The following is a 26924-nucleotide window of genomic DNA, read 5'->3' on the forward strand; positions in this document are numbered from 1 at the left end:
GGTTTTTATCGTATTTATCTGATTTTTGAATTTTCAGTGTCTTTTGACAATAAGACTTCATCCTTTGCAGCATTTACCTGTGGGGTGCCTCAAGGGTCTATTCTTGGCCCTATTTTATTTTCTCTTTATATGCTGCCCTTGGGCCACCTGATACGGCATTTTAATAGATCTTTTCATTTTTACGCTGATAACACTCAGCTATATCCACACTGAACAAAAATATAAACGCAACACTTTTGTTTTTGCTCCCATTTTTCATGAGTTGAAATAAAAGATCTAAGACTTTTTCTATGTACACAAAAGGCTTATTTCTCTCAAATTTTGTTCACAAATTTGTTTAAATCCATGTTAGTGAGCACTTCTCCTTTGCCAAGATAATCCATCCACCTGATAGGTGTGGCATATCAAGATGCTGATTAAACAGCATGATTATTGCACAGGTGTGCCTTGGGCTGGTCACAATAAAAAGGCCACTCTAAAATGTGCAGTTTTATCACACAACACAATGCCACAGATGTCGCAAGTTTTAAGGGAGCGTGCAATTGGCATGCTGACTGCAGGAATGTCCACCAGAGCTGTTGCCCGTTAATTGAATGTTCATTTCACTACCATAAGCCGTCTCCAATGTCGTTTCCGAGAATTTGGCAGTACATCCAACCGGCCTCACAACCACAGACCACGTGTAACCATGCCAGCCCAGGACCTCCACATCCGGCTTCTTCACCTGCGAGATCGTCTGAGACCAGCCACCCGGACAGCTGATGCAACAGTTGGTTTGCAAAACCAAAGAATTTCTGCACAAACTGTCAGAAACCATCTCAGGGAAGCTCATCTGCATGCTCGTCGTCTTCACCAGGGTCTTGACCTGACTGCAGTTCGTCATCGTAACCGACTTGAGTGGGCAAATGCTCACCTTCGATGGTGTCTGGCACTCTTCACAGATGAATCCCGGTTTTCACTGTACCGGGCAGATGGCAGACAGCGTGTATGGCGTTGTGTGGGCGAGCGGTTTGCTGATGTCAACGTTGTGAACAGAGTGCCCTATGGTGGCGGTGGGGTTATGGTATGGGCAGGCATAAGCTACGGACAACGAACACAGGTGCATTTTATTGATGGCAATTTGTATGCACAGAGATACCGTGACGAGGTCCTGAGGCCCATTGTCGTTCCATTCATCCACCGCCATCACCTCATGTTGCAGCATGATAATGCAGGCCCCATGTTGCAAGGATCTGTACACAATTCCTGAAGCTGAAAACATCCCAGTTCTTGCACGGCCTGCATACTCACCAGACATGTCACCCATTGAGCATGTTTGGGATGCTCTGGATCGGCGTGTACGACAGCGTGTTCCAATTCCTGCCAATATCCAGCAACTTCGCACAGCCATTGAAGAGGAGTGGACCAACATTCCACAGGCCACAATCAACAACCTGATCAACTCTATGCGAAGGAGATGTGTCACACTGCATGAGGCAAATGGTGGTCAAAAAATGCATATCTGTAGCCCTAGTCATGTGAGATCCATAGTTCAGTGCCTAATAAATGTCTTTTTTCAAGATAAAACTGCACATTTTAGAGTGGCCTTTTATTGTGACCAGCCCAAAGCACACCTGTGCAATAATCATGCTGTTTAATCAGCATCTTGATATGCCACACCTGTCAGGTGGATGGATTATCTTGGCAAAGGAGAAGTGCTCACTAACATGGATTTAAACAAATTTGTGAACAAAATTTGAGAGAAATAAGCCTTTTGTGTACATAGAAAAAGTCTTAGATCTTTTATTTCAACTCATGAAAAATGGGAGCAAAAACAAAAGTGTTGCGTTTATATTTTTGTTCAGTATATCTGTGAAACGCAACGACTTCAGTGGATTGACAAACCTAACTGATTGTCTTGTTGCCATAAAGGACTGGATGTCTCAGAATTCTTTTTAAATTGAATGATGATAAAACTGAAGTCCTTATTATTGGCCCAGAGGAACTTTCTAGAAAAGTGCAGGAGGCTCTTGGTCCTCTAGCCCTTAATGTCAAACCGTTCTCCAAGAATCTTGGTTATTTTTGATCCATATCTGAACTTTTCTCTGCACACCAAGACACTTGTTTAATCGTGCTTTTTTCCAATAAGAAATATTGCAAAAATTAGAAAGGTCCTGTCTTTTCAAGACCCAGAAAAGGTTATTCACGCATTTGTATCATCACGACTTGACTATTGTAACTCCCTGTTTACGTGTCAAGAAGCTGTGGCTCGTCTCCAACAGGTCCAAAATGCAGCAGCTCGTCTGCTCACCAGAACTAAACGCAGGGAGCACATCACCCCTGTGCCTGTTAAGTTTAGAATTAATTTTAAAATTCTTGTTATTGCTTTTAAAATTTTACATGGTGAGGCCTGAGTATTTAATTGAGCTGCTGTGTCCCTACACCAGTGCAAGATCATTGAGGTCTTCCAACCTAGGGCTGCTGGTCACTCAAACTGAAGGGGGATTGTGCTTTCTCTGTGCTCGCTCACTTTGAAACAATCTCCCTCTTGACATTAAAATGTCTGAAACGACAAGCACTTTTAAGAAACGTTTTAAAACAAATTTTTACTCCCTTGCTTTCCCTGACCACTGATATTATTTTATATTCTTATTTTATATCTTTGCATTTTAATATCCTGCCTTGTTTTTGTTGTGTGTGTATTGACTGTTTTATCCTGTAGTTTGATGTCTTTGCTGTGTTTTAGTATTTTATTGTGAAGCACTTTGTAACCCTTGGTTTTGAAAGGTGCTATATAAATAAAGTATTACATTACATTACATTACTCTAACAAGCTTTTAAATTAAAACTCTGCTGCAGTGAGAGATGAAACTAATATTAACCCAGCACACACTCTTTGAAATGTGCCGACACCAAATAACCTATCCTTCCTGTGACCGTAGCCTATAACTGCAGTCTTAGTTTTCCATGTTATTTTATCTTAGTTGGTCAAATAGACTGTGAATGTGTAGGCTAGTGGTTGCTGGTCCCAGTTGCAACTGGTCCCGACAGAGCAGCGTTCCTGACACAGAAAGATTTTTTTTGCCCTTGATTCCATGATTAGTTATAATAATCTTTACAGCAGGCCTATTCTCAATATAACACTCATCTTTAATTCCCAACAATAGGCTATTAATACGCGTGCTTAATGTACTGGGACATATAGAGCACGGCCGCTTCTTTCTTGCGGTTGTTCCCCACTGTGAAGATTTGGTATGTGGGTTAAAATTCTCAAGCGGGTCTGCTATTGTGCAAAACATTATTTTGTTCAATTAAAACTTATGCAAACATTTTTTTTTATTAAACCTTAAATAATAGGCCACACAAAGGCTATGTGCACTTTATTATATATCATGCACAGTGCACAGGAAAAAAACAAGACAAAAGACGTACAGCCTAAATGATGAAAATCAATTAAAACGAAGTTTCTTTTTAAAATATTTTTTTTTTATTTTTATTTTTTTTGTTTCTGAGTCTCATATTCACCCATCTAATGCTGATAATCATGTTAGGCTTCCTTCAGTGATGTTTGTATGAGTTTATCTACAGCCTACAATATGGTCACTGTTCGTTTATTGTGATGTTGTGGAATATTGCCAGTATGCTACTCTGCTTGTGAAGGAAGCATGTAAGCCCCCGGGTGAGGATGGAGGCATTTTGTTGTGCAGAAATGTATTACTGTGGGGTAAGCCCGAACATTATGGGCACTGTAGCGAGACACAGGACACCACTTTGCAGAAACCCTACAACCTTTCTGTGGCCCTTTTGGGTCAGCACAAATGGCCTCCCACCTCTAGGCTGTAAAGGTGTCGAATTGACACAGTCCATGGCTCAAGGAGTTGAGTCTATGCCAGCCAGAGTGTCTCCACAGGACAGCTCGGGAAATTAACGACAGGATACCAACCCGGCGAAGAGGTTTGAAACTCTATCACACATTCCACAATTAACAACCTTTATTTTTCAGCCATCAGGAGGAGAAGGAATCAAGAACTCAGGAATACTAGTGAACTATACAATCACACACCCATACCTTTCACACATCTGAATATAGGGAATCGCCTTCCTTTCTTCATTTGGAGTACCAGACTGTTCTGATTAATCAAAAGGGACAGTCACCATTGGGTGAGAACGGGAATACACACCATGTCAATACGAAGGAACAAAGACTGCTGTTGACACTTTCCAGAGTCTCATCACTACCCCCTCTCTGAATCAGGTCATAAATCTCTTCCCTTTTCACATTCCTTTAAAACCTACTTTCAACTATATTTTCCAAATGTCTTTAATGAATCTATTATGTAGTTTGAAGTATACTAGATGTGTTAACTATAGGCCCATATATACATGTTGAAGATGTTTAATCAATAGCTAAAGTTACATGCATAGACCATGATGTGTTAAATGATTGAAGTGTATCAGATATTCATCCAGAGACACTCTCCCATTTTCATGGTCCTACACTGCCACCTTGTGGTCATTTATAGCAACGACATGTCAGTATAAAATGTCAGTGCGTCCGAATGTATTAAATGATTAAATTGTCTTTTGATATTAATCACGCAGTTAGAAACACAAGTTACATATATGAGTTAACTTGGTGAAGACTTTATAGCCACAGATTTGACCAGGAAGGTTTATTTGATGTCCTTATATTGATGTGCTCGCTATATAAGTTTGAATGTAAGTTCACAGGTTTTTATTATTTCGATCAATTGACAACAGTAATAATACCGACGTATTATTTTAAAATAAATCTTTATTAAGATCACTTAGTAGTGGATCCCAAAATAAAATAGACTAGAGGAATGATTCCTCTTGCATTCCTTTCCCCCCTCCCTCTCGGTTCGGGGTGAAATCTTCTCGAACAAAGAAATTAATTAGTGAACAGAAAAAGAGCGCGAAGCGTGATTTGCATGGCAAACCACGCCTGAAAATTCAAAGAGCTATAAAATGTTCTTATCTGGTTTTTCAGCTGGTTAAACATTCCGCCCTCGCCAAGAAACCTGCTAAAGTCAAGATCAACAATTTAGCTACAATTCGACTTTAGCTGAAACTTAGAGTTTGAACCTGGAGTCGTCTTCTCCAGATGAACTTAAGAATCGCGTACAAGAAGTTTGAACCTCGCGTCTAATAGTTAAGAAGTTATCAACGCTCGGCCAAGCGAAGATCATTTTCGAAGCTATTTAGGAACGAGATCATTTAGTTTTTATAACAGTTAGAAGAGCTAGAAATGTCAACTCTTCCAAGACCAGCAGTCAAACACTGGTTCAACATCGCCGCAGTGTTCCACATCCATAGAGGCCTGTTGTCTACAGCTGTGAAAAGACGGTAGCGCTGCTTGCCTCGACGTGACGATAATACATCAGAGACCAGCTGTTCCACCAGCGTCTGCCGTTGCCAGGTAACCGGCCACGCCGAGTCTGTCTCTCCGAGCTCAGCAGGACCAGACAACCCGACCGGCAGGACTTCTCAACTGAACAAAGTAGACACTGATTATCCACGTCTTTACTGCTGAGAGTTGATGCAAAAGTTTAGATTCAAATTACTTAAATAGATCAGGAAAAGTTAGGCTTTTATAGTTTAGTTGCCCCGTAGCTTTCCGCCTCGTTTCTCTGGTTGATTGATCCATACATACCTCCATTTACTGCTGCCAATTCTTATTCCCATATTTCATTATCATTTCCCTTTCATTCATATTTTGTTTCATTGCATTTTATGTCTATTTTTAGTCTATAGTTTCCGTGCTTCATTCTGGTGATCAATATACGTGCCTTATATTGCTTATCTCATTGAATTTGTTATGCTTGAATAGTTAAATAAATATTCCCATTTATTACAGAGAAGTTATGTGTTTCCTTACTTGCAGAGTAAAGTAATCCCTGAATTGAAAAGATTTCACGATCTTTAGATTGATGACTGATTAGTATAAGTAAAGGTCCTTCATCTACGAAGGTGGTGCCCCTTACGAGTGTAAATTGATATCTTTATCAAAGTTTCATATTTTCATACCTTTACTAAATTCTAGATTTGATAATTTCGACTCTACATGCTACAGCACGGCGTGATTAAAGGTTGTCATAGCACGGTTGTCCAAAACACTTCAGTCTTCGTGCCACGCTCTGTGTGGTTACTGACTTCATTAATTTTGTTTTGTCATATCACCATGTCCGACCATCTGTTTATTATCTACAAACATGAGGACCATGAGGAACATTAATGTACCATATAGGATTAGGTAAACTTTTTTTTGGCTTACTGTCACCAAATAGAAGACTTCTCCATGGCAATGCATAACCTCATCTCCAACATTTATTTAAGTAACACTGTAATATTGGTAAAAAACAAAATTTATTTGTGTGACTGATAATAGTCAGCTTCAATTTCATAATTGGCACAGCCCTAGCCATTACTTAATGATGGTTTGCGTGAGTGCTAGGAAACTTGGTTAAGATGTTAAGACCTTCTACATAAGCAGTTCCATTTACAATTAGTATAACTTGTTTACTATTAATGCCAATTGCTCAAATTGGTCTTAACTACAGTTAGTGCTTGATCCATGAAATCGCCGCTTGCGGCTATATTTTTATTTATTTTCCTAGTACTTGTCGCTCTCTCTCTTTTTTTTAAGATTTTTTTTCATCATTTCTGCTTTATTGGACAGTTGCACTAGAGAGAGGCACAGGAAAGACAGAGCAGAGAGAGGGGACGACATGCAGCAAAGAGCACAGGGCGGATTCGAACCCATGCCACTGCAATTAGGATTTAGCTAGCCTTAATGCTACGCACTGGGCCACCCCATAATACTTCTCTCTTAATGATCACAGGAATATTGTCAACACCACACAGCTCTAACCTTTACACTCAGTACTATTGGCTGTTTGTACATTTTGTGATTTAGGAATTGAAACTTAAATTCCAGTTGTACTAATTGTAACTCACTGTAGAGTGTCTGCTGAATTGCTAAAATGAAAAATGTAAATGTCAAAGATTGCTATATTAAAGAACCCCTCAATAGCCAGGTCTTGCCATTCATTTCATCCAGGTTACATGTACCCAAACGTCTCATTGCCAAAATGGACAGACATTATTGATCAATGCTTGGGTTACCAAGACAAAATACAGTCAATAAAAATACTTAGGAGAATAAGAATAGGAATTTTCAACAATTACAACAGGTTGTAATAAATAATCCCAAAGAAATTACCTGAGCTGAGGTCAGCAGGTCAGACACAGCCTTAAACAGGACAGAATTGAGGACCCTGCAGCGAGTACTGTCATCATGGTCTTGCCTTCTGGGTGGTTTTACAGCGCTGCCCTGAGTAGACAAACACAAATGTTAAATATAGCCACAAGGAACAATTTGGGGGTCAAAGTCCCTTAGAACTTTAAAGCCCAATATAAGCTGTATGCCATTATTAAGTAGGCCACACCCAGATCATCATCACAAACTTTACTTTATTTTAATTTGATGAAATTCCATTAATTCAATTAGAAGACACAAATGCCATAAATTTGTGGAACAGATGTCATAAATTTGTTCTTCCCCCAGCGAATACTATGGTTTATCGGCATATTCCAATTGACACAAGAGAACAAAGAGCTGGTCCCTTAAAGGAATAGTTCACCCAAAAATGAAAATTCAGTCATTATCTACTCACCCCCATGCCAGCTGAAACTCAGGTGAAGTGTGTTAGTCCATACAGCAGGCCCTGAGCTCCACAGCGGAACGGCGTAAAAGCCTTCTCCAAAGCAACTTAAGTTGCTGGGGACCTGACTTGACCTGACTTCATGGTTCAAAAAATAACAGAAAAAAAACATAAAATGGCTCCATGCAGCTTGTCCAGCATAATCGAAGTCTCCGGAAGCCAACCGATCCCAAAGTGACTTGAAAAGACCGACATTTACACCATTATTTAGCTGAAATCGCCACTCTAGCTGTTGAAAAGCTCACGTTTGCACGCACCCGAGATACGAGAACGAGGAGAGCTACATGTGTAACTCTTCCTTGAATTACCAGAAGCAATAAGATAAGATAGCACTTTATTAATCCCCTTGGGCAGTGATTCCCAAAGTGTTGGCCGCGGCCCCCTGGTGGGCCGTGAAGGTACTGCAGGTGGGCCATGAGAGGTCATTTACAATAAATAAATAAAAAGTTTTTAATTTTCAATTTTGTAATTAAGTTTGAAATTACCATAAAATATTTATGATTAAATATTTGTATTAAAAAAAAGTAATTAGAACTAATAAAACAAAGCCATGGGATTTAAATTACGTGTTATTCTTCATTTATCTGACCTATTTTTGATCCGGCCGGAATGTATCTTATATTTCGTCATTGGCGGGGAATTGTAATTGAGGGAATACCTCATCATTGGCGGGGGAAGAGTAAAAATGGAGCGGTGGCTATCAGGTTGCAAAAGGAAAGCTGTTAATGGAGAATCAACCTCCACAAGCGAATCATCAGAAGATCAAAATGAATCCGTGAAAACAAAGAAGGACTCGTAGAAAGTACTCAAGTGAGTGCGCCAAACGCCTCAAAATATTACACGGCAATGAGCCGTGATGGATTGTAATAACTGCATCAGAAATTATATTTTCTGTCTGTTTTTTCTTCATGATGATATTGGGTTGGATATTGTGAAATTTTATGTATAAGCGTTTTATTATCCAGTGTCAAACAGCCAGGATACGGGCTTAACAATTCACTATTTGCACTTAATATCTTACATTTGTTGCTTTACAAATTGTTACGTGTATGTGGATGGATTATTAATTTGCACTGCATTGCCGTATGCCCACGTTCACATGTTCTGTTTATGAAATAAAAAATATATAGGGAAATACTTCATCTTAGTCTCGTGTGTTGATCAGAGTTGTGATTAAAGGGTTGGGTGGGCCGCGGAAGGTTTTCAGATTTCAAATTGGGCCGTGGCATTCTGAAGTTTGAGAATGGCTGCCCTTGGGGAAATTCAGGTGCCACAGCAGCAACTGGCAAACAGTACCAAGGAAAACAAGTACAATAAGTACAATAAGATAATAAAAAAGCAGAGGTACTAAGATAAAATAATAGAGGTAATGTACATAATATAGAGACTATAGAGACAGTGCAAAAATGCAAATAATAATAATAATAATAATGATAATAAATGCATATTCTTACATATATATATACATAATCAGGAGTTTAGTCATTAGTGCGGATGAGGATGGGGGGGGGGGGGGGGGGGGGGGGGGGCGCTCTGTCCTGCAGCCGCTCTGTCCTGCAGCGTGGGAGGAGGAGCCTGTGGCTGAAGCTGCTCCTCATCAGCCTCAGCTCATCATAGAGAGGGTGACAGGGGTTCTCCAGGATGGCATTGATCTTTCCCTTCATCCTCCTCTCTGCCACTGCCTCCAGACTGTCCAGTTTGAGTCCAACAACAGAGCCATCACCAGCCATCAGCCATCAGCTTGCTCAGTCTGTTGGCTTCCCCTGCCTTGATGCCGCCTCCCCAGCACACCACAGCAAAGAAGAGTGCACTGGCTACTACAGACTGGCAGAACATCTGCAGCAGCCTGTTGCACACGTTGAAGGACCCGAGTCTCCTCAGGAAGTACAGCCTGCTCTGTCCTTTCCTGTAAAGGGCCTCAGTGTTGTCCGACCAGTCCAGTTTATTGTTGAGCTGCACTCCTAGGAACCGATAGGAGTTCACCAACAGGGGTTGGGGGCCTCCTACTCCACCAGCTCCTAGGTCTTCGTGATGTTGAGCTGGAGGTGGTTGTTGTCGCACCAACCCACAATAGGCACCCCCTATTGATTGATCTTTACCCGCTTTTCTACCAGAATAGGTAGAAATACTGTTTTAAACCAATTACTTGTATGTAATCGTCAAATTCAATTAGTGAGCACCCATATTGTTTGATGTCATAATAATAATGAAAAATGCCACAAAATGTGCCATTTTTAACTATAAACGCTGCATGTATTACACTGTGCAGAATACATACAGAACAGAGACTAAAGTGGATATCAAACATTAATATGAATGCTGACGATTACATACAAAGTAATTGGTTTAAAAGCTATTTTCAAATCTTGTGCTTTTATTTTGAAGGTTAAACGGCCAAACCGGAAGTCTTGTTTCTGGTAATTTGAGGAAGAGTTACACATGTAGTTCTCCTCGTTCTCGTATCTCGGGTGCGTGCAAATGTGAGCTTTTCAACAGCTAGAGTGGCAATTTCAGCTAAATAATGGTGTAAATGTCGGTCTTTTCAAGTCACTTTGGAATCGGTTGGCTTCCGGAGACTTCGATTATGCTGGACAAGCTGCATGGAGCCATTTTATGGTTATTTTCCGTTATTTTTTGAACCATGAAGTCAAATCAAGGTCCCCAGCAACTTCAGTTGTTTTGGAGAAGGCTTCTACGCCATTCCGCTGTGGAGCTCAGGAACTGTTTTATGGACTAACAAACTTCACCCAAGTTTCAGCTGGCATGGGGGTGAGTAGATAACGACTGAATTTGCATTTTTGGGTGAACCATTCCTTTAAGGAGACTACAAACCAGCCAGCGGAGATAAATATCTTCAATTTATCAAGTAAGCCCCTAACTGATGAACAATTAAGTGTTTTGAGCTGCGGCTGTGGTTTTGTTCCCACCTCTACCATTAATAAGTTAAACAGACTTATTCCGTATTTTTTAGGAACATGAAATTACGGGAATTCTATGGTACACCTGAGAAATCCAGCGAGGAAAACAAACCTTCAGAACCACAGGAAGGGACAACCAATGAGACACAAGGGGCAATGGACAAGGGACAATGGACAATACCCTCAAACGTGATGTCACTCCATTTAAGAAAAAGAGTTACTTCCTTCCACCAATAATCCGCAATACATCTATTGAAACCTGTTCTATGGTGGTGGAATATGACACAGAGCAGCTACTCCATGAGGGCCAAAATACGAAAATACAGGATAATTTGACAAAAGGAACAAAAACAGCCTTTACAGGAACTGGAAAATGATTCTAACTTGACTATAAAACCAGTGGACTAAGCAAGAAGTAAAACTGTGCAGAATACAGCGGATTATGCAAAGGAATGCCACAGACAACTGACAGACGATAAATTTTACAAAAAAGTCCAAAATGACAAACCTTTTGTAACCCACAGTGGATGCAACAGTGACTATCAGCATACAGTGTTAACTCCACGAAGTTCCCTGTTTTCACCAGTAGAGTGTGCATGCTCGCTGCAGAGCGTTCTCTTTTGACTGATGCACAAGACACCAGTCTAGAGCAGCCAAGATAGGCTATCCCTTCATGAAACTTTTATACATCTCACTTTCTCTAAAGTTCATCAAACAAGTTCTACCTTTTAGATGTTATAACAAGAAGACTCCTACTCTTGAAAACCGAAGGTTTTGACGCTCAAGCGTCATCCCTTTCACTGCATTTTACCGAGCAAAGCACCGGTGAGTTTCACTTTGACTCAAAGTCACATTGACATTAGCCTAGCTTAGCATGCTAGCTAACTTTGTTCCATTGATGTTTACATCCTGTGGCTATATGCAACGTTATGAATCCTTGTTTATGCATGCTAGAGATTCTAAAAACCAATCGGAGACAGACTTAATGTATGTGATCTGTTTGATCTCGCAATTTAATCTTGTAAATATAATAGCTAATGTTGCTATGCATTGTATTGGAAGCCACAAGCTATAGGCCAAGGTTATTGAGACATAGATCGAAAGTATTATGCTGTACAGTGAAGAGATATCAATTTTAATTGAGATACAACTACTGCTGTATGCAGGTTGTCTTTTTTGATACCCTTTGCAAGAGTGGATTCTGTCTGAACAAGATGGCGAGCCAGAGCCCAACCCAGTGAGCCTCGTGGAGTGCGGGCCAGCACGCACGAGGGTGTGACGTCGGTAAGATCTTTGCAAAACAAAATCACACTACCCAGGTAGATGATAGGGATGGGCATGAGTACTCGAGTACTCGAGTACTCGATTTGGACGTCAGTATTCGTTCAACGGTTCAACGTACTCGCATTTTTTTTTTTTGCTTTGTAAAAAAAACATATGTATATAACAAATATAAACGTAAATTGACCCTGTTCTATATTAAAAGTTTACATTTTTTGGACGGGACTGCTAGCAAAAATGATAGTTCTGCGCACGCATTGTTACAGGATCTAACGTTACAGGCAGAATGGCGACCAGGCATAAGAGTGATGTTTGGAAGTATTTCGACAAAATAGACTAAATGAATGTGCAGTTACTATGTAACGTTAAACTTGCGTATCATAGAACAACTAGTTCGATGATTAACCATTTGCGCATTAAGCACAAGGAGAAAACAGCGGAGACAGATAACAGGCAGTCTCGCATCACCTCATTTGCTAGCAGTGTTAGCACACGCCGTTGTGATGCCACCAGGGCAGAGAAGATTAGCCAGCTTTAGGGGCTGGGGAGGGAGGATCTGTGTCCCTAACACAGCTCATATGTGGAGGGTTTCACCAGGGGGGGCTCAGGGAGGGGTGGGGGGTGATGGACCAGAGGGGAGGGAGGGGCAGAGGGGCAATGGGTTTCGGGTGGTTTGGAAGGAAGAAGGACCTCAGGGGTGACACATTTTTTTATCTCTTCAACTGCATCCCAACTTGTTTGTTTAATCCTGACACTCATGACTAATCTATGTCTGCTTAGTTGGAACCTTCGAGGTCTAAATATCCCTCAGAAACGTGTGAGTTGCTTGGAATTCTTACATCGACAGAAGGTAGATCTCGCCATGATTTAGGAATCTCATCTGCTGCAAAAGGACATTGTCAGAATGCAAAATAAATATTTTAAGGTAATTGCTTCTTCTGCTTCTTCTTCTAAAAGTAAAGGAGTACTGATTCTAGTAAAACGGAGCCTTTCATATACCTGTTTAGGTACTGGTGCTGATTCTGAGGGAAGGGTAACTTTCGTTAAGATGGTTGTTGATGGCCTGAAAATTGCTTTTCTATCAGTATATGCTCCAAACTCTTTTTGTCAATCCTTTTACGACTATATATGTTCTTTAATGCTTGACTTGGTAGACTTTCGCCTGGTTGTAGGTGGAGATTTCAATGCTGTCTGGAATCATGATATGGATAGGACAGGGCAATCTGAGACATGGGACCAGAGGATGGCTTCAAGAGCTCTACGGACTTGGGCTGAGGAAGAGGGAGTGTTTGATTTATGGCGTACCCTGAACCCTTCATATAAAAAGGTTTCACTTTCTTTTCATCACGGCATAAAACCTTCTCTCGGATTGATTACATTTTTTCTTCTAGAGATACCTTCGAAGTAGTTCACAAGGCTGACCTTTTACCAACATCCCTTTCGGATCATCGCCCTGTTCTATGTAAGGTAAAAATTTAAAATTCTAAACGAGCACCCAGATGGCGATTTAACACTACATTACTCAAGAATGATACTTTTATTAAAGAATTCTCCAACCAACTTTCTGAATTTATGTTAATCAATAAGCCATCAATAGAGGACGCTCGGATACTGTGGGATGCAATAAAAGGTTTTATCAGAGATAAATCTATTGCTTTTTCCTCTCACCTCAATCGTTTACGACACAAAAAAGTACAGGATTTAGAGCCTAAATTAGCCACTGCTGAAGAAAACATGTTAATAGGTTCATCCCCTGAAGCAGCTGCACAACGTGCATTGTTGATCAAGGACCTTAATCACTTGCAAAGACATCAGTCCGAATTTCTTATCCATAGAACAAGACAAAATTCCTATCTGAATAGCTCTAGACTTAGCCACATGCTAGCCCTAAAGATCAAAGCAAACGAACAGCTGGCTAATATTGCTGCTATCCGATCATCTAATGGGGATATCTTTACTCAACCCAAAGATATTAATGCGACTTTCTGTTCATTCTTTTCCAAGTTATATGCTTCTGAAATAGAACATGATCAGATGAGATGCAAACGTTTTTTAGATCCACTCCAATTAAATAAAGTACCTTTAGACATATCAGCCTCGCTGGAAGCCCCTGTAACCCTTGACGAACTCAAGAATGCTCTACTAAGTATGAACAAGGACAAATCACCTGGCATCGATTCCACCTGAATTTTATCTCTCTTTCTGGCCTCTGCTAGGACCACCAATGTTAGCCATGGTCAACACTGCCATTCAAAAGGGTTCTTTATCCTCCAATACGAATATTGCTGTTGTCTCCTTATTATTAAAGAAAGATAAAGACCCTCTAGACTGTGCAAGTTACCGGCCAATCTCTCTTCTAAATGCAGATGTAAAAGCTTATGCCAGGTCCTAGCGTTGACATTGGAGCTTCTTATGACAATTTTAATACATCCAGATCAAACCGGCTTTATAAAATCACGCTTAGCCTCCGATAATGTACGTCGTCTATTACATGTAATACATTCTGTGGGAAGTCTTAACTCCTCCAGTGCTATCCTTTCTTTGGACGCTGAAAAAGCATTTGACCGGGTTGAGTGGCAGTATTTGTGGTCAGTTATGGATTATATGGGCTTTGGGCAGGGTTTTATCAATACGATCAAGGTCCTTTATACCAATCCCACTGCTTCAGTCCTAACCGGCAGCATATGTTCCCCCATTTAACCTTGCGAAAGGCCAAAGACAGGGCTGTCCATTAAGCCCCTTCTTGTTCGCCATCGCTCTGGAACCAATGGCTCAGACTATCTGTCAATCCTCTGGTCATGAGCCAATCACTGTCTGCAACTCAAAGCATTACTTATCTTTATTTGCAGACGACACCATCATTTTTTTGCAGAATGCACTGAAGTCTACCCCTCATATATTAGCATTATTTGATTAATTTTATCACGTGGCAGGATATAAAATTAATTGGTCAAAATCCACAATAATGCCATTTAATGTAGGGGATTCCGCACCTCTTAGGGATCTTAACCTGAAGGTGGCGAGTCAGTTTAAATATTTAGGTGCTGAGATATTCTCCTCCCTGCTTTCGACAGCCCATGGAAATTACAACAAGGTCTACCAAGCCATTTCGTCTGATATTGACAGATGGGTAAAACTTCCAATTTCACTTAAAGGCCGGATATCAATCATCAAGATGAATGTACTCCCTCGTTTGAATTTCATCTTTTCGATGATCCCTCTTGCTCCTCCCTCTGGATATTGGAAGAAGTTGCAGGCAAATATAAATAATTTTATTTGGCAGCAGAAGCGGCCATGAATCAAAATCTCTACCTTACAGAGGTTAAAGACATCAGGGGGCCAAGGGGTGCCAAACTTCCAACTATATTATTGGTCTTTCATGCTCCGTCCATTAAGTGTTTGGTTCAACCCTGCATCGTGCCCAGCATGGCGCTCTGTTGAAGAGAGCATGGTGCATCCTTTTAGGTTGCAAGACCTTGTCCATTCCAATATTCCCTTGAAATTAGCCAAGGTTAAGTTTGGGCCCATCATCTACAACACTCTTGCGGTATGGCGCTCAGTATGCCAAGAACTTAAAATTGAAAATAAATGGCACACAGATACTCCAATATTTCATAATCATGACATCTTAGTGGGAGGTCGCCCCATTGTTTTCTATGAATGGAGTAACGGGAGTTTTCATCTTGCAGGACATCTTGGGGCAAGATGGTCTTCTTACTTTTCAAGATCTCCAGTTAAAATTTAACCTCCCCAGTTCCTCCTTTTTTTTCTACTTGCAACTACGTACCGCACTGTGTACTTATGGAGTACTAGGGGGGAGTAGTTTGGGACATCATCCAATCACTAAAATCCTCAAGCAAGTCGCTAAAGGAGTGGTCTCAAACCTTTATAAGTTCATCTTAAAACATAAACAATTAGCCCTTTCCTTAAATACTTTGTGGATACGAGATTTATCACCATTTATATTAGATATTAATTGGCAGTTAGTATGGTCAAATAGCATTCTTTCATCAAGGAATCTCGATCACCAATTCATTCATTATAAGTTCATACATAGATTCTATCATTCTCCTAGGAAACTCTCCCTAATGAAAATACTTCTGGGTCAGCCAGAAACACTACCTTATGTTTGACATTGGCTCTTCTCATGTGTTCTCCTTTCTCTTTAGTCTTGCCTCACTAATATTTTGTTTTATTTTTATTTACTTATTTATTTTGTTGTTGTTGTTGTTGTTTTGTTTAATGTATGTATATCTTGAATATTGCATACCATCACCTTGATTGGTGCTTGAGGCAAGTGTATCAATGGTGTATTTTAGGGAAGGTGTAATGTCTATTATATACCAAATAGAAGTGTTCTGATGATCCTTGTTTTATTATATGATATAAATAATTAAAAACAATTGATCACAAAAAAAAGAAGATTAGCCAGCTCATCACGAAAATGGTGACTGGAGATATGCTCCCGTTAAGCTTTGTGGAAGGAGAAGGCTTCCGTGAGCTGATGGCGTTTGTTGAGCTGGAGTACAAGCTACCATCACGGCGAACAACAGCTACGAGAGTGGAGAAGATGTATGAGGAAAGCACGGTGAAATTGAGGGCTGATCTGCAAAGTGCCGACAAGGTAGCCTGGTTGTTCAATAAATGAATTTCAAATTGCACTTGTTTTCCGTTGTTGGCCAATTTACATAAATGTGAAAGCATTAGATAGTAATAGATATTCTTACAGGCCTATAGCCTACGAAATTAACTGTTTAGCGTTAGCCAAACTTTGGTTCCGCTGTGTTTCCAGTCAGACATAGACCCCTACCCGCATTTTCGCTTGGGTGTTAATTTCTGACCATATTCTTACGTAAAAAAAAAATTTTTTGCGAGTACTCGAGTACTGTATAATAATTTAATGCGAGTACTCAAATATTGAAATTACTTAAAATACCCATCCCTAGTAGATGAACACTGATATCTCTCTCTCTCTCCAACATAACCTAACGTTACCATTGCCAATAGATATAGCCCATACATTGAGTTAAGCCTTTATTGATATTTTGTATTATAATAATAGTGCATGTTATGCGTCAGCACATTACATCACCATTCCTATTCTACATTGGCCCACAACCATTTATACTCTGCAATAGAAATGGTCCGCCAGAGCCTACACTGGTATTTTTGCTTACTGTGATGTCATTTTTTTGAGTATCTTCAAATGTTTCATATCCCTAAAATATGCACAACCCAAGCTAAAAGGCTATGTAAATCAATAAACCATAATAACTGGAAAAAATATTGAAATTGTGTGATAAATTAAAAATCGGACAAAAATGTTTTTTGACCAAACTTTGCTAAATACACACACTAAACATATTTAGCCACAGAAATTGTAAATGTGAGGAACATGAACAAAATATTTCTCAGTTCCGCAGTTTGTTTAGAGTGAAAAAAAAACATGCTACAGGGGTTGCATGGGCTTGCAGTGAAGACAGACATCTTGGCTTTCAGATGCAAAAATAATTATGATGCTAGCTATTATGGTTTTGATTTTAGAGCCATCTAAACAGCATGATGCAAATGAGGCCACGGGCGGCCCTCCGACTTTAAAGGGTTAATAAGTGTTATAAAAAGACAAAAAATCAAATAATGCAATCATACACATGCATACACACAAAGTATAAAACATATAAAAAACAAACCCCTTATGATAAAAAGCCCAAACCTATACCATACACACATAAAATCATACATGCACTCAAATCATAACCAGACGAGACTCATATAGCCACTTTTCACAAGAAGGCCAGCCTATAAAAATGGGTTTTTAGGAGCTGCTTAAAAGAGTCAGACTCAGCTGATCTAATCGGTTGGGGAGACAATTCCAGAGAGTTGGGGCCAGAACTGTGAAGGCATGATCTCCATTAGATTTAAGTCTAGAACAGCAGACCTTGATCGGAGGACCTAAGTGGCCTCACAGGTTTATATGGTGTCAGCAGCTCGCAGATGTTGTCAGGGGCCAGGCCATTCAAGGCCTTGTACGTGATTAAAAGGATCTTAAAATTAATTTGAAACTTGACTGGGAGCCAAAGCAGAGACGAGAATAGGGGTAATGTGGGCCCTGCAGTTAGTCCTGGTTAAAAGCCTGGCTACTGCATTTTAGACCAGTTGCAGCCGAGCCAAGGCCGCCTGGCTAAAGCAGGAGAAAAAGGCCTATATTATTGCAATCAATAATATAGGCGTGAGAAATGAAAACATGAATTAGGTGTTCCAGATCTTTAACGGGTAGCATTGATATAATTTTTGCAATATTCCTTAAAGGTCCCATATCATCTAAAGCCTCTTTGAATATAAAAGGAGTTGGATGTGCTATCTAAACATTGTGAAAGTATCAAAACGCACGGTCGCCAACTAAATCCACACAATCCATATTAGAAAACCGAGCCCCTAAACAAGGCGTTTGGACTTCCGTAACTTTGTGGCGTCACAAAGGTACGCTCATTATCATTATATTAGTGTTTTTTTCAAAGCAGTTGAGCGGTTGTCATTGTTTATTACCGGAGAGTTTTCCCTGCCTCTCGCTGTCTGCAGCTGCTGGCTCTGTGGCGTCTCACATTACACTCTTGAAACGGTTAGCCAAACAGAACAGAGGGGTCATTAATATTAATGAGTGTAAAAATGGATTGAGAGTGTTTTTGGTACATGACACCACATAAACAGCTTTTAATGGACCTCAAGACATAAAATGAAACACTGGAAAGCGTAGAATATGGGACCTTTAATTGGAAAAAAACAGGATTGAACTATCTTGTTAATATGTTGCTCAAAATTAATGTGCTGATCAAAAACGACACCCAGGTTTTTAGAGGAGGCCTTAATGTTAGGTGCCAGAGGGCCTGTATGGAGTTGAACCTCATTAACCAAGTGATCAGGGCCAAAAACAATAAACTCAGTTTTATCCGAGTTTAGCTGCAGAAAGTTACAAGACATTCAGTCCTTAATAGCACCCAGACAGTTGTGGAGAGTGATGAGATTGCTCAGATTATTGTGGGATTATTTAATCCCACCGGTCACAATTGTTGCCAAAACTTTTTTTTTATTTTAGTAGCTCTAAATAAAAATCAACAGTATTTTTAGATATTTTTTTTAGAAATGATACATCATTAGGTTGTTTTGAAAATGTTTGTAAAGTTTCATGTGATTAGTGGATTTGGTCATGTGACCACGCTCCTTTACTTCCTGGTTGTGCAATCATGAGAACATAGCAGCATCAAAGCTCCCCAAAGAAAGGTTAAGTACTCGAGATTATGTTTGAAAATGTTCATACTTTTTGTACACAATACATCTTTAAAAGGGTTGTTTATCAGTATATAAAGAAATATTATTGATATGTAGTTCATACTGTTTGCAAAACAGTGTTACTTGTTAACGGCAACAATTGTGACCAGTGGTATAGTACAGGGACTCTGAGTTTTTTGTTTGGTATACCTTTTTTCTCTGTTTATCCCTATTTTATAGATTTGCCTTATGTGAAGTACTAGACCTACTTGACCTTAATAAGCCACGGGAGGCAGTTTGTAATATTGCAATAGTCCCCAAGCCAGAAAAAGATGCTATCGAGAGTGATTGTGATAGTGATGTGTCCGACATGGAATTCACTGGTGAAACGGGTCATCTGCCAGCAAGGCTCTTGAATTCCACTGCAGCATTATTTGGATTAGAAGACACTGAACCAGTAGATGACAAACCACCACTACGCATAACGAGAAGCATAACCAAGAGCTCCTCAAGCACCTCCTAGTACAACCCCTACTGCTTCATCATCTTTGACTGGTGCTGCCCCTACTAGTAGGCTACATCATCTTTGAATGGCGCTTCCTCTACTACTACTACATCATCTTTGGATGGTGCTGCCTCTACTGCAAGAGCACCTTTAAATGGTGCCACCCCCACTACTACAACATCTTTACATGGTGCCACCCCAGTAGAACTGACGTGTGTTCAGCTGCTGAACAGAAAAAATAGACCAGAGAATTCAAATATTCAAGAAAAGCAGCTGATAGTAGGGCTGCATGATTCTGGATAAAATGAGAATCTCGATTTTCTTGCTTAGAATTGAGATCACGGAGGCCGCTAGGGGCGCAATGAGCGACTGACGTGTTTTCCCACAGCTCCCGTAGATATGTAAATAATTTAGCGACTTTTGCAGTTATATCGTTTTATTTTTCGATTTATTATCTCAGTGTTTACTTTAAGTGCTTGAGAACATTTTGGACTTAATAACCAGTCGTAGATGATACTGAGAAGTGCAGCAGGATACGAAAAAGACAAAGGCCTAGTCACGGAACTAGCTCAGCAAGCATCGGTCGTCCATACCACAGACAACCCCAAAATGTTGAGTCAACGAGGTGACAAGGCAGACTCCGAATCTAATATTCTCAAGGCCACTGCTGAACTGCGGTCAGAACTGAAGTTAGAAATTTCCACTTTCAAAGCGGACCTCTGCGCTAATATTGATGCACGAATTGAGACCGTCACGCAACTGCTACGAGGGGACATTACACGCTTTCAAGAAGAAATTCTCCCCACAATCCTCTCACTGAGGACAGAGTCGCACTCCACCAAAATTCAGGACCTTGAAACTGCTGGCACTGCCGCCTCAGACGCTACTACGACACTGGACAAAGAGGTGAAAAGACTCTCTAAGGAACTGAAGGAGAGTTGCAACAGAAATGTGAAGATCTGGAGGGACGTTCACGCAGAAATAACCTCAGGATTTCCGGAATCAAAGAGAACGTGGAGGGCCCCCCGTCCCACCGACTTCATAGCGGGGCTGCTGAAAGATGCGCTATCACTGGATAGCAAGCCTCTCCTTGACCTTTGCCAGCGCATCTCCCGGGCCAATCCACCCAACACAGCGGGCGCAAGGGACAGACCTCGTGAAATCATTCTGCAGGTACATTTCTTTCATGTGAAGAACGAGATCCTCCAGCGGGCACGTAACTCTACTTTGGAGTATCAAGGACAGCGCTTCTACATCTACCAGGACTATACATCTACGGTGGCGAAGCAGCGAGTGGGATTCGGAGATGTCAAGCGGAGGCTACGCAATTACCCCGGCGTGAAGTATGGACTGCGTTTCCCTGCCCGACTCTGGCTGTCATACGAGGGAAAGGACTTCTCATTCAATACTCCGGAGGACGCATCGGCCCATTTTGAGCGATACATAAACAAAAAGTGAAGAAACTGACTTGTTGGGCTCATACTACAAATTGGGCTGCTGTGAGTAGAATAATGGTCTGATCTCATTGACTGTTGTAGTAAAGTTACAGATACAGTTTATCCATGACCACTTCATTACTTATTTATTTTTTACATTTTCACTCCACCCTGGAGCACTGAGTTGTCATCTGAGAGTTTAATATGACTAGATCATTCTCTACATGGTAGAGATTATTTTCTTTCTCTTTCTCTTTGCACTACCTGAACGGCTGTTACACTGTTTGCATGGAGCAGACCTGACCTCTATCTTCAACACAGTCTATAAGCTATTTAGCATGTCAGGCTCTCTTATGCATGTTAGTGTTATGTTCTGGTGTACATATGACGCATATCTGGGATATATTCATGTTATTGTTACTGCTTGATTCGCTGCCTTGAAATTACAATATGAATAAGGAGCTAGGGGTTTGTGAGTGCTAGTTTACTTCACAAACAACATTGGGAAGAACATGTTCTGCTTAGGCTTGTACCTTAGTTGGGAAGGTATTGCCTGGGGTGGGGGCTGGGGAGGGCGGCTCACTGTTCAGGTTTGTTCTTTCTCCTTTTTTCTTTTGGTGTTATTTTTGTTATTTGTTTATTTACACATCACATCACCGTTCCTCACTACACTGACTGCGGGTTTATGGGGATGTATCTATTACTATTCAAGATTGTATGACAGGGAGGACTAACGCTAATGCTCAGGGTGATCGAGATAACATAAAATATATTTCTTGGAATGTGAAGGGATTAAATAATCCTGTTAAAAGACTCATCTTAAGGGTCTAAATGCAAACTGCATTCTTACAAGAAAGCCATTTAAGAACAAGTGATCACTTTAGAATCCGTAAAGACTGGGTTGGTCAATTATTTCATTCCAACTTCCACAATAAATCAAGAGGTGCTGCCATTTTGGTTAATAAATCCACATCATTTATTGCTTCAGATGTTATTACAGATTCTAGAGGAAGATATGTTATAATTGCGGGTAAGCTATTTTCCACTCCCCTTGTTTTGGCCAATGTATATGCTCCCAACTGGGATGATACAAACTTTATATCCACATTTTTATCTACTATTCCAAATTTGGATTCACACTCACTAATTTTAGGGGGCGGCTTCAACTTGGTGATGTCCCCAACTTTAGATAGGTCCTCTCGGAGGGTCACTGGTCCATTGAAATGTGCATTATTAATTCAAACTTTTCTCCAGAAATATGGCCTGTGCGATGCATGGCGCTTTCTACATCCATCAGCTAGACAATATTGTTTTTTTTCCCATGTTCATCATACATTTTCCTGCATTGATTATTTCTTCATGGACAAAAAACTTTTACCCAACCTTCAGAACTCGAGTTACAAGAGCATTGTTATCTCAGACCATGCTCCCCTGGTTCTTAAATTGAAATTTCCACAATTGCCCCCTATGAGCTACTAATGGCATCTTAACTCACTCTTGCTCTCTGACAAAACATTTATTCAGTTGATGTCTACAGAGATCCCTTTATTCCTGGAAATTAACACAACTCCAGGCATGTCTTACTCCACTATATGGGAGTCTCTCAAAGCATATCTGTGCGGTAAATCCATTGCCTATGCAGCCTCTGTTAATAAGGCGCGCACAAAACAACTTTGTGACATAAGCAATTTAATTGCTACACTTGATGAAAGATATGCAACAGATCCTTCGCCAGGTCTATATACACAACGCCTTCTGCTCCAATCAGAATATGATAATCTCTCTACTGTACATGCAGAGCACTTGCTTCAACGAGCCCGCTATAGGATTTATGAACAAGTTGACAAGACCAGTAAATTGCTTGCTCATCAGATCCGCAAATCAGAGGCATCGCGTCTTATTCCCCAGATAAGAACTAATTCAGGCACCACTACTGTTGTCCATAAGGAAATAAACAACCGATTTAAGCAGTTCTACGCCTCTCTTTATACTTCAGAATCTTCTCAGGACCCTCAATTGATTGACACATTCTTTGATGGTCTTAATATTCCATCGATCAGTGAAGACTCTCATAATAGTTTAGAGCAGGGATTCTCCCCTGAAGAGATAGAAGCTGCCATATCTTCTATGAAGAGTGGGAAGGCGGCCGGCCCAGACAGCTTTCCGAATGAGTTTTACAAGGCATTCTCCAGACATCTTTCCCCATTTCTATCTTTATTGTTTGCAGAGTGCCTGGAAAATTCAACCCTTCCTCCTACCTTTTATCAAGCATCTATCTCCCTACTCTTAAAGAAAAATAAAGACCCACTAGAACCCGGATCTTACCGAGCAATATCCCTCCTAAATTCAGATTATAAAATTCTGACAAAGCTCCTAGCAAAGCATATGGAAGGTCCTCTACACGAGATAATACATTCCGACCAAACAGGATTTATTAGAAATAGACATTACTTTTTCAACATTAGACAGCTCCTCAGTGTGCTGTACTCCCCTGCATCAAAGGATCCTGAGGTAGTAGTATCATTTGATGCAGAGAAGGCATTTGATCGCGTTGAGTGGGATTATTTGACAGACGCCCTACAAAGATTCGGATTTGGCCCCAAATTTGTGACATGGATCAAGACCCTATATCTATCCCCTATGGCTTCAGTGCGCTCAAATAACATATCTTCTGAGTATTTCTCTCTTCAACGTGGCAAGAGACAAGGATGCCCTTTTTTTTTTTGCCCGTATTGTTTGCGCTAATGGTTGAGCCTCTCGCCGTAGCATTACGGGCTAACAATGATATTCAGCGTATTTCCCGTGGGACTCTGAAACTGAAACTGTCTTTGTATGCTGATGATCTTCTTTTGTTTATTTCCAATCCAAATGTCTCTCTGCCCAAGGCCCTATCTGTTATGGAAGCTTTTGGCAAAGTATCAGGGTATAAATTGAATGTGGGGAAAAGTGAACTGTTCCCGGTAAACAATGTTGCCTTGAATAGCTCATTTTCACACTTTCAGTTCAGAGTGGTCCGTGACCAGTTTACATATCTAGGAGTAAAAGTAACACGAAAGTACTCAGACTTATTCAAGTCAAACATTGCTGCTCTAGTTGATAGCCTCAAGCAATCTTTTATATATTGGAAGTCTCTACCTCTTTCACTCGTTGGCTGGGTTAATGTTATAAAAATGAATGTGCTCCCGAAGTTCTTGTATTTTTTCCAATGTTTACCTGTTTTTATACCCACGTCATTTTTCACTTCAATTGAACAAACTTTTCTGTCTTTTATTTGGGATGGTAAAGTACCACGCATTGGTAAGAAACACAAAAATCCAAAGACTTGGGGGGTCTTGCACTACCAAATTTCCAAACATATTACTGGGCAGTGAATTTCAGAGGCCTTCTACACTGGATACCACCAGATCAAGGGCATACAATTCCTCTCTGGGTCCAGCTAGAGTCAGAATCATGCAAACCGCTCTGTCCTCTTTACTATGTTGCTCTCTTCCATATCCTTTAAGAAAATGTGGCGACAACCCAGTGGTAAAACAATCACTCAGGATCTGGAATCAATTCCGATTAGCCTTTAACTTGAAACATCTTTCCATATCTTGTCCAATTTCTCAAAATACCGTGTTTCCCCCATCATTAAATGATGGAGCCTTTAGGGTTTGGCATACATCGGGGCTATCATCTTTATCACAGCTATACACTGATGGCATGTTTGCCTCATTTGCCCAGCTGAAAGAAAAGTTTAAGATACCCGCATCTCAATTTTTTCGCTATCTGCAAGTTAGGGATTTTGTACACAAAAACACACTCGGATTCCCCAATATACCCACAGGAACCCCTCTAGAGGATATCCTGAGCTTTAATAAGGTTTCTAAGGGTGTAATTTCAATTATATACGGAATCATTAATAACCTCCTGAACCCACCAACTCCTTTCAAGGCACTATGGGAAAATGACCTGGGGGAAGAATTTGATGAGGAGACATGGAACTCTATTCTAAATAGGATCCACTCCTCCTCTTTTAGTGCAAGGCATTGTCTTATTCAGTTTAAAGTAGTTCACCGCATTCATTGGTCTACACTGTAAAATGTAATTGATCACCTTAAAAAAAATAGTGACCTTAACTAATTTCTGCTTACTTTGTTGACTCTCCTAATTTAAACTTGGTTAAGACAACTTTCTGGTGAGGAAAGTAATTAAACTCATCAGCTTTAAGTAACCTTTATTTAAAAGTATGAGTGAGGAGGAACCATCAGCAAAACCCGGAGAAACTCGAGAGAACTCGGCGGCACTCTGCAATTACACATGCGCAGTTGCCCACTGAAGACATGCTTTGAGTGAGGGTCAAGGGTGAATGAACAAAGTGGGAAGAAAGCGTTGCTCAGCCAAGTTATGTGAAGGTAAGTTGCAGCTACATAGCAAAATGTTAACTTTCACTGGCCATCTATTTAGCAAACTTAGCCGGTCTTTTGCCATATTCTTTATCCGTTAGTCAGGGTTTGGAGGTTAACTTTATGTCTTCGATTTAGCCAAGTCAGGGACTCTCTAGCCGAAATTACGTTATACGTTAACGTTACTTTTTTACCGGGAGTCGGTCCTCTGCAGTCAGACCAACAACACAAACAAACAACAACCAACAATGGCTCATCTAAGTCAAAACTCTGCCGATAAAGAGAGGTGAGTTCATGTAAAGGCTAGCCTGTGAAAGCTAAAGCTAACTAGCCCTTCACGTACGCCTTTGTAAAACTCCATTAGAATAAGTGTAAATTTAAGGATAACTTGAGTTTCAGCAAACGCAGCGTGCTTATTAACGGTTGCAAAAGCAATTGTGTCGATCTTTCAGGGCCACTCTTCAATTCGGCAAGCATGTAATTCGGTTCTCAGCTCTTAATTAAACAAAAAATGAGTTTTTTGGTGTCCATGGCTCCTACAACCGTCGACGGTGCAGTAAAGTGGGACTGTGGGAGAAGCGACCTGATCGGTGAAAAATGTTACACCTGCCACTTTAGAAGTAACGTACAGTGTGAGTTACATATAACGTCACGTTTTACAAAATATTTTTGCTGTAACCAAAGCAATTTTTTTTAAATGGCAGAGTTTTTACATTAAGTTTGGCCTGGCGGTCTCGCCGTACGACAGAGCAGCAGATTAGCTCTCTAGCATGACATGTAAAAGTCCTTCAACTCAAAAATCTGGCGATCCCCACTGAGTACGGCCGACTGGTTATGAAGGCGTGGATGACAGTTTCCAGATTTTTGGTAGAAAGAAATGGTCTAATCCTTGAAATGTTTCTGAGATGATGAAAGCAGGATTGAACCATTGATTTAACATGTTTGTCTAAGCTGAGGTTTCGAACAAAACTGACACCAAGATTTCTGCAATGCTGAGTTATTGAATGGGACAATGAACCAAGACTGTTTGATATTTGGGTATCGTATTTCCTCTAATATTGGCCCGGGCCTTTATTTACCTCAACTGCAGAGGGTACCAGGCCTTTATTGGAAGCAGGCTTATATTAGAGACAGGCCTTTATTTCTAATTCCCTCTGTTTGATAAGTATATTTTCTCATATTTTAGTACGAAGCCTCCTTGTTTTCTGATCTGCTTCTGTTGGGGTACATTAGGTAGCTATTTTTTTGTTACTGCAATGCATTACGATAATTACGGTAATCGACGACGGCATGCTCCAGAGACTTCAACCGGCCGAGCCATCTTGTGGCACTTGTACGTTACTACAAACTACAGTTACATTATATAACAGGCAGCAGGAGTTTACCGGTATCCACCGTTGTTTTTTCCT

At 40.5% G+C, this 26924-nt stretch overlaps 1 protein-coding gene across 1 annotated transcript in view; it reads right to left on the reverse strand.

Moving 5' to 3' along the window:
* Positions 1–26924, reverse strand: part of LOC139914967 (putative ribosome-binding factor A, mitochondrial) — a 99007-nt gene that overhangs the window by 59061 nt on the left and 13022 nt on the right. The window contains exon 3 of the mRNA XM_078286978.1: positions 7223–7333. Within this exon, the coding sequence (XP_078143104.1) occupies positions 7223–7333 (111 nt within the window). The remainder of the gene's footprint in view (positions 1–7222; positions 7334–26924) is intronic.

The sequence above is a fragment of the Centroberyx gerrardi genome, chromosome 12 (genome assembly GCF_048128805.1).
Source record: "Centroberyx gerrardi isolate f3 chromosome 12, fCenGer3.hap1.cur.20231027, whole genome shotgun sequence".
NCBI lineage: Eukaryota > Metazoa > Chordata > Actinopteri > Beryciformes > Berycidae > Centroberyx > Centroberyx gerrardi.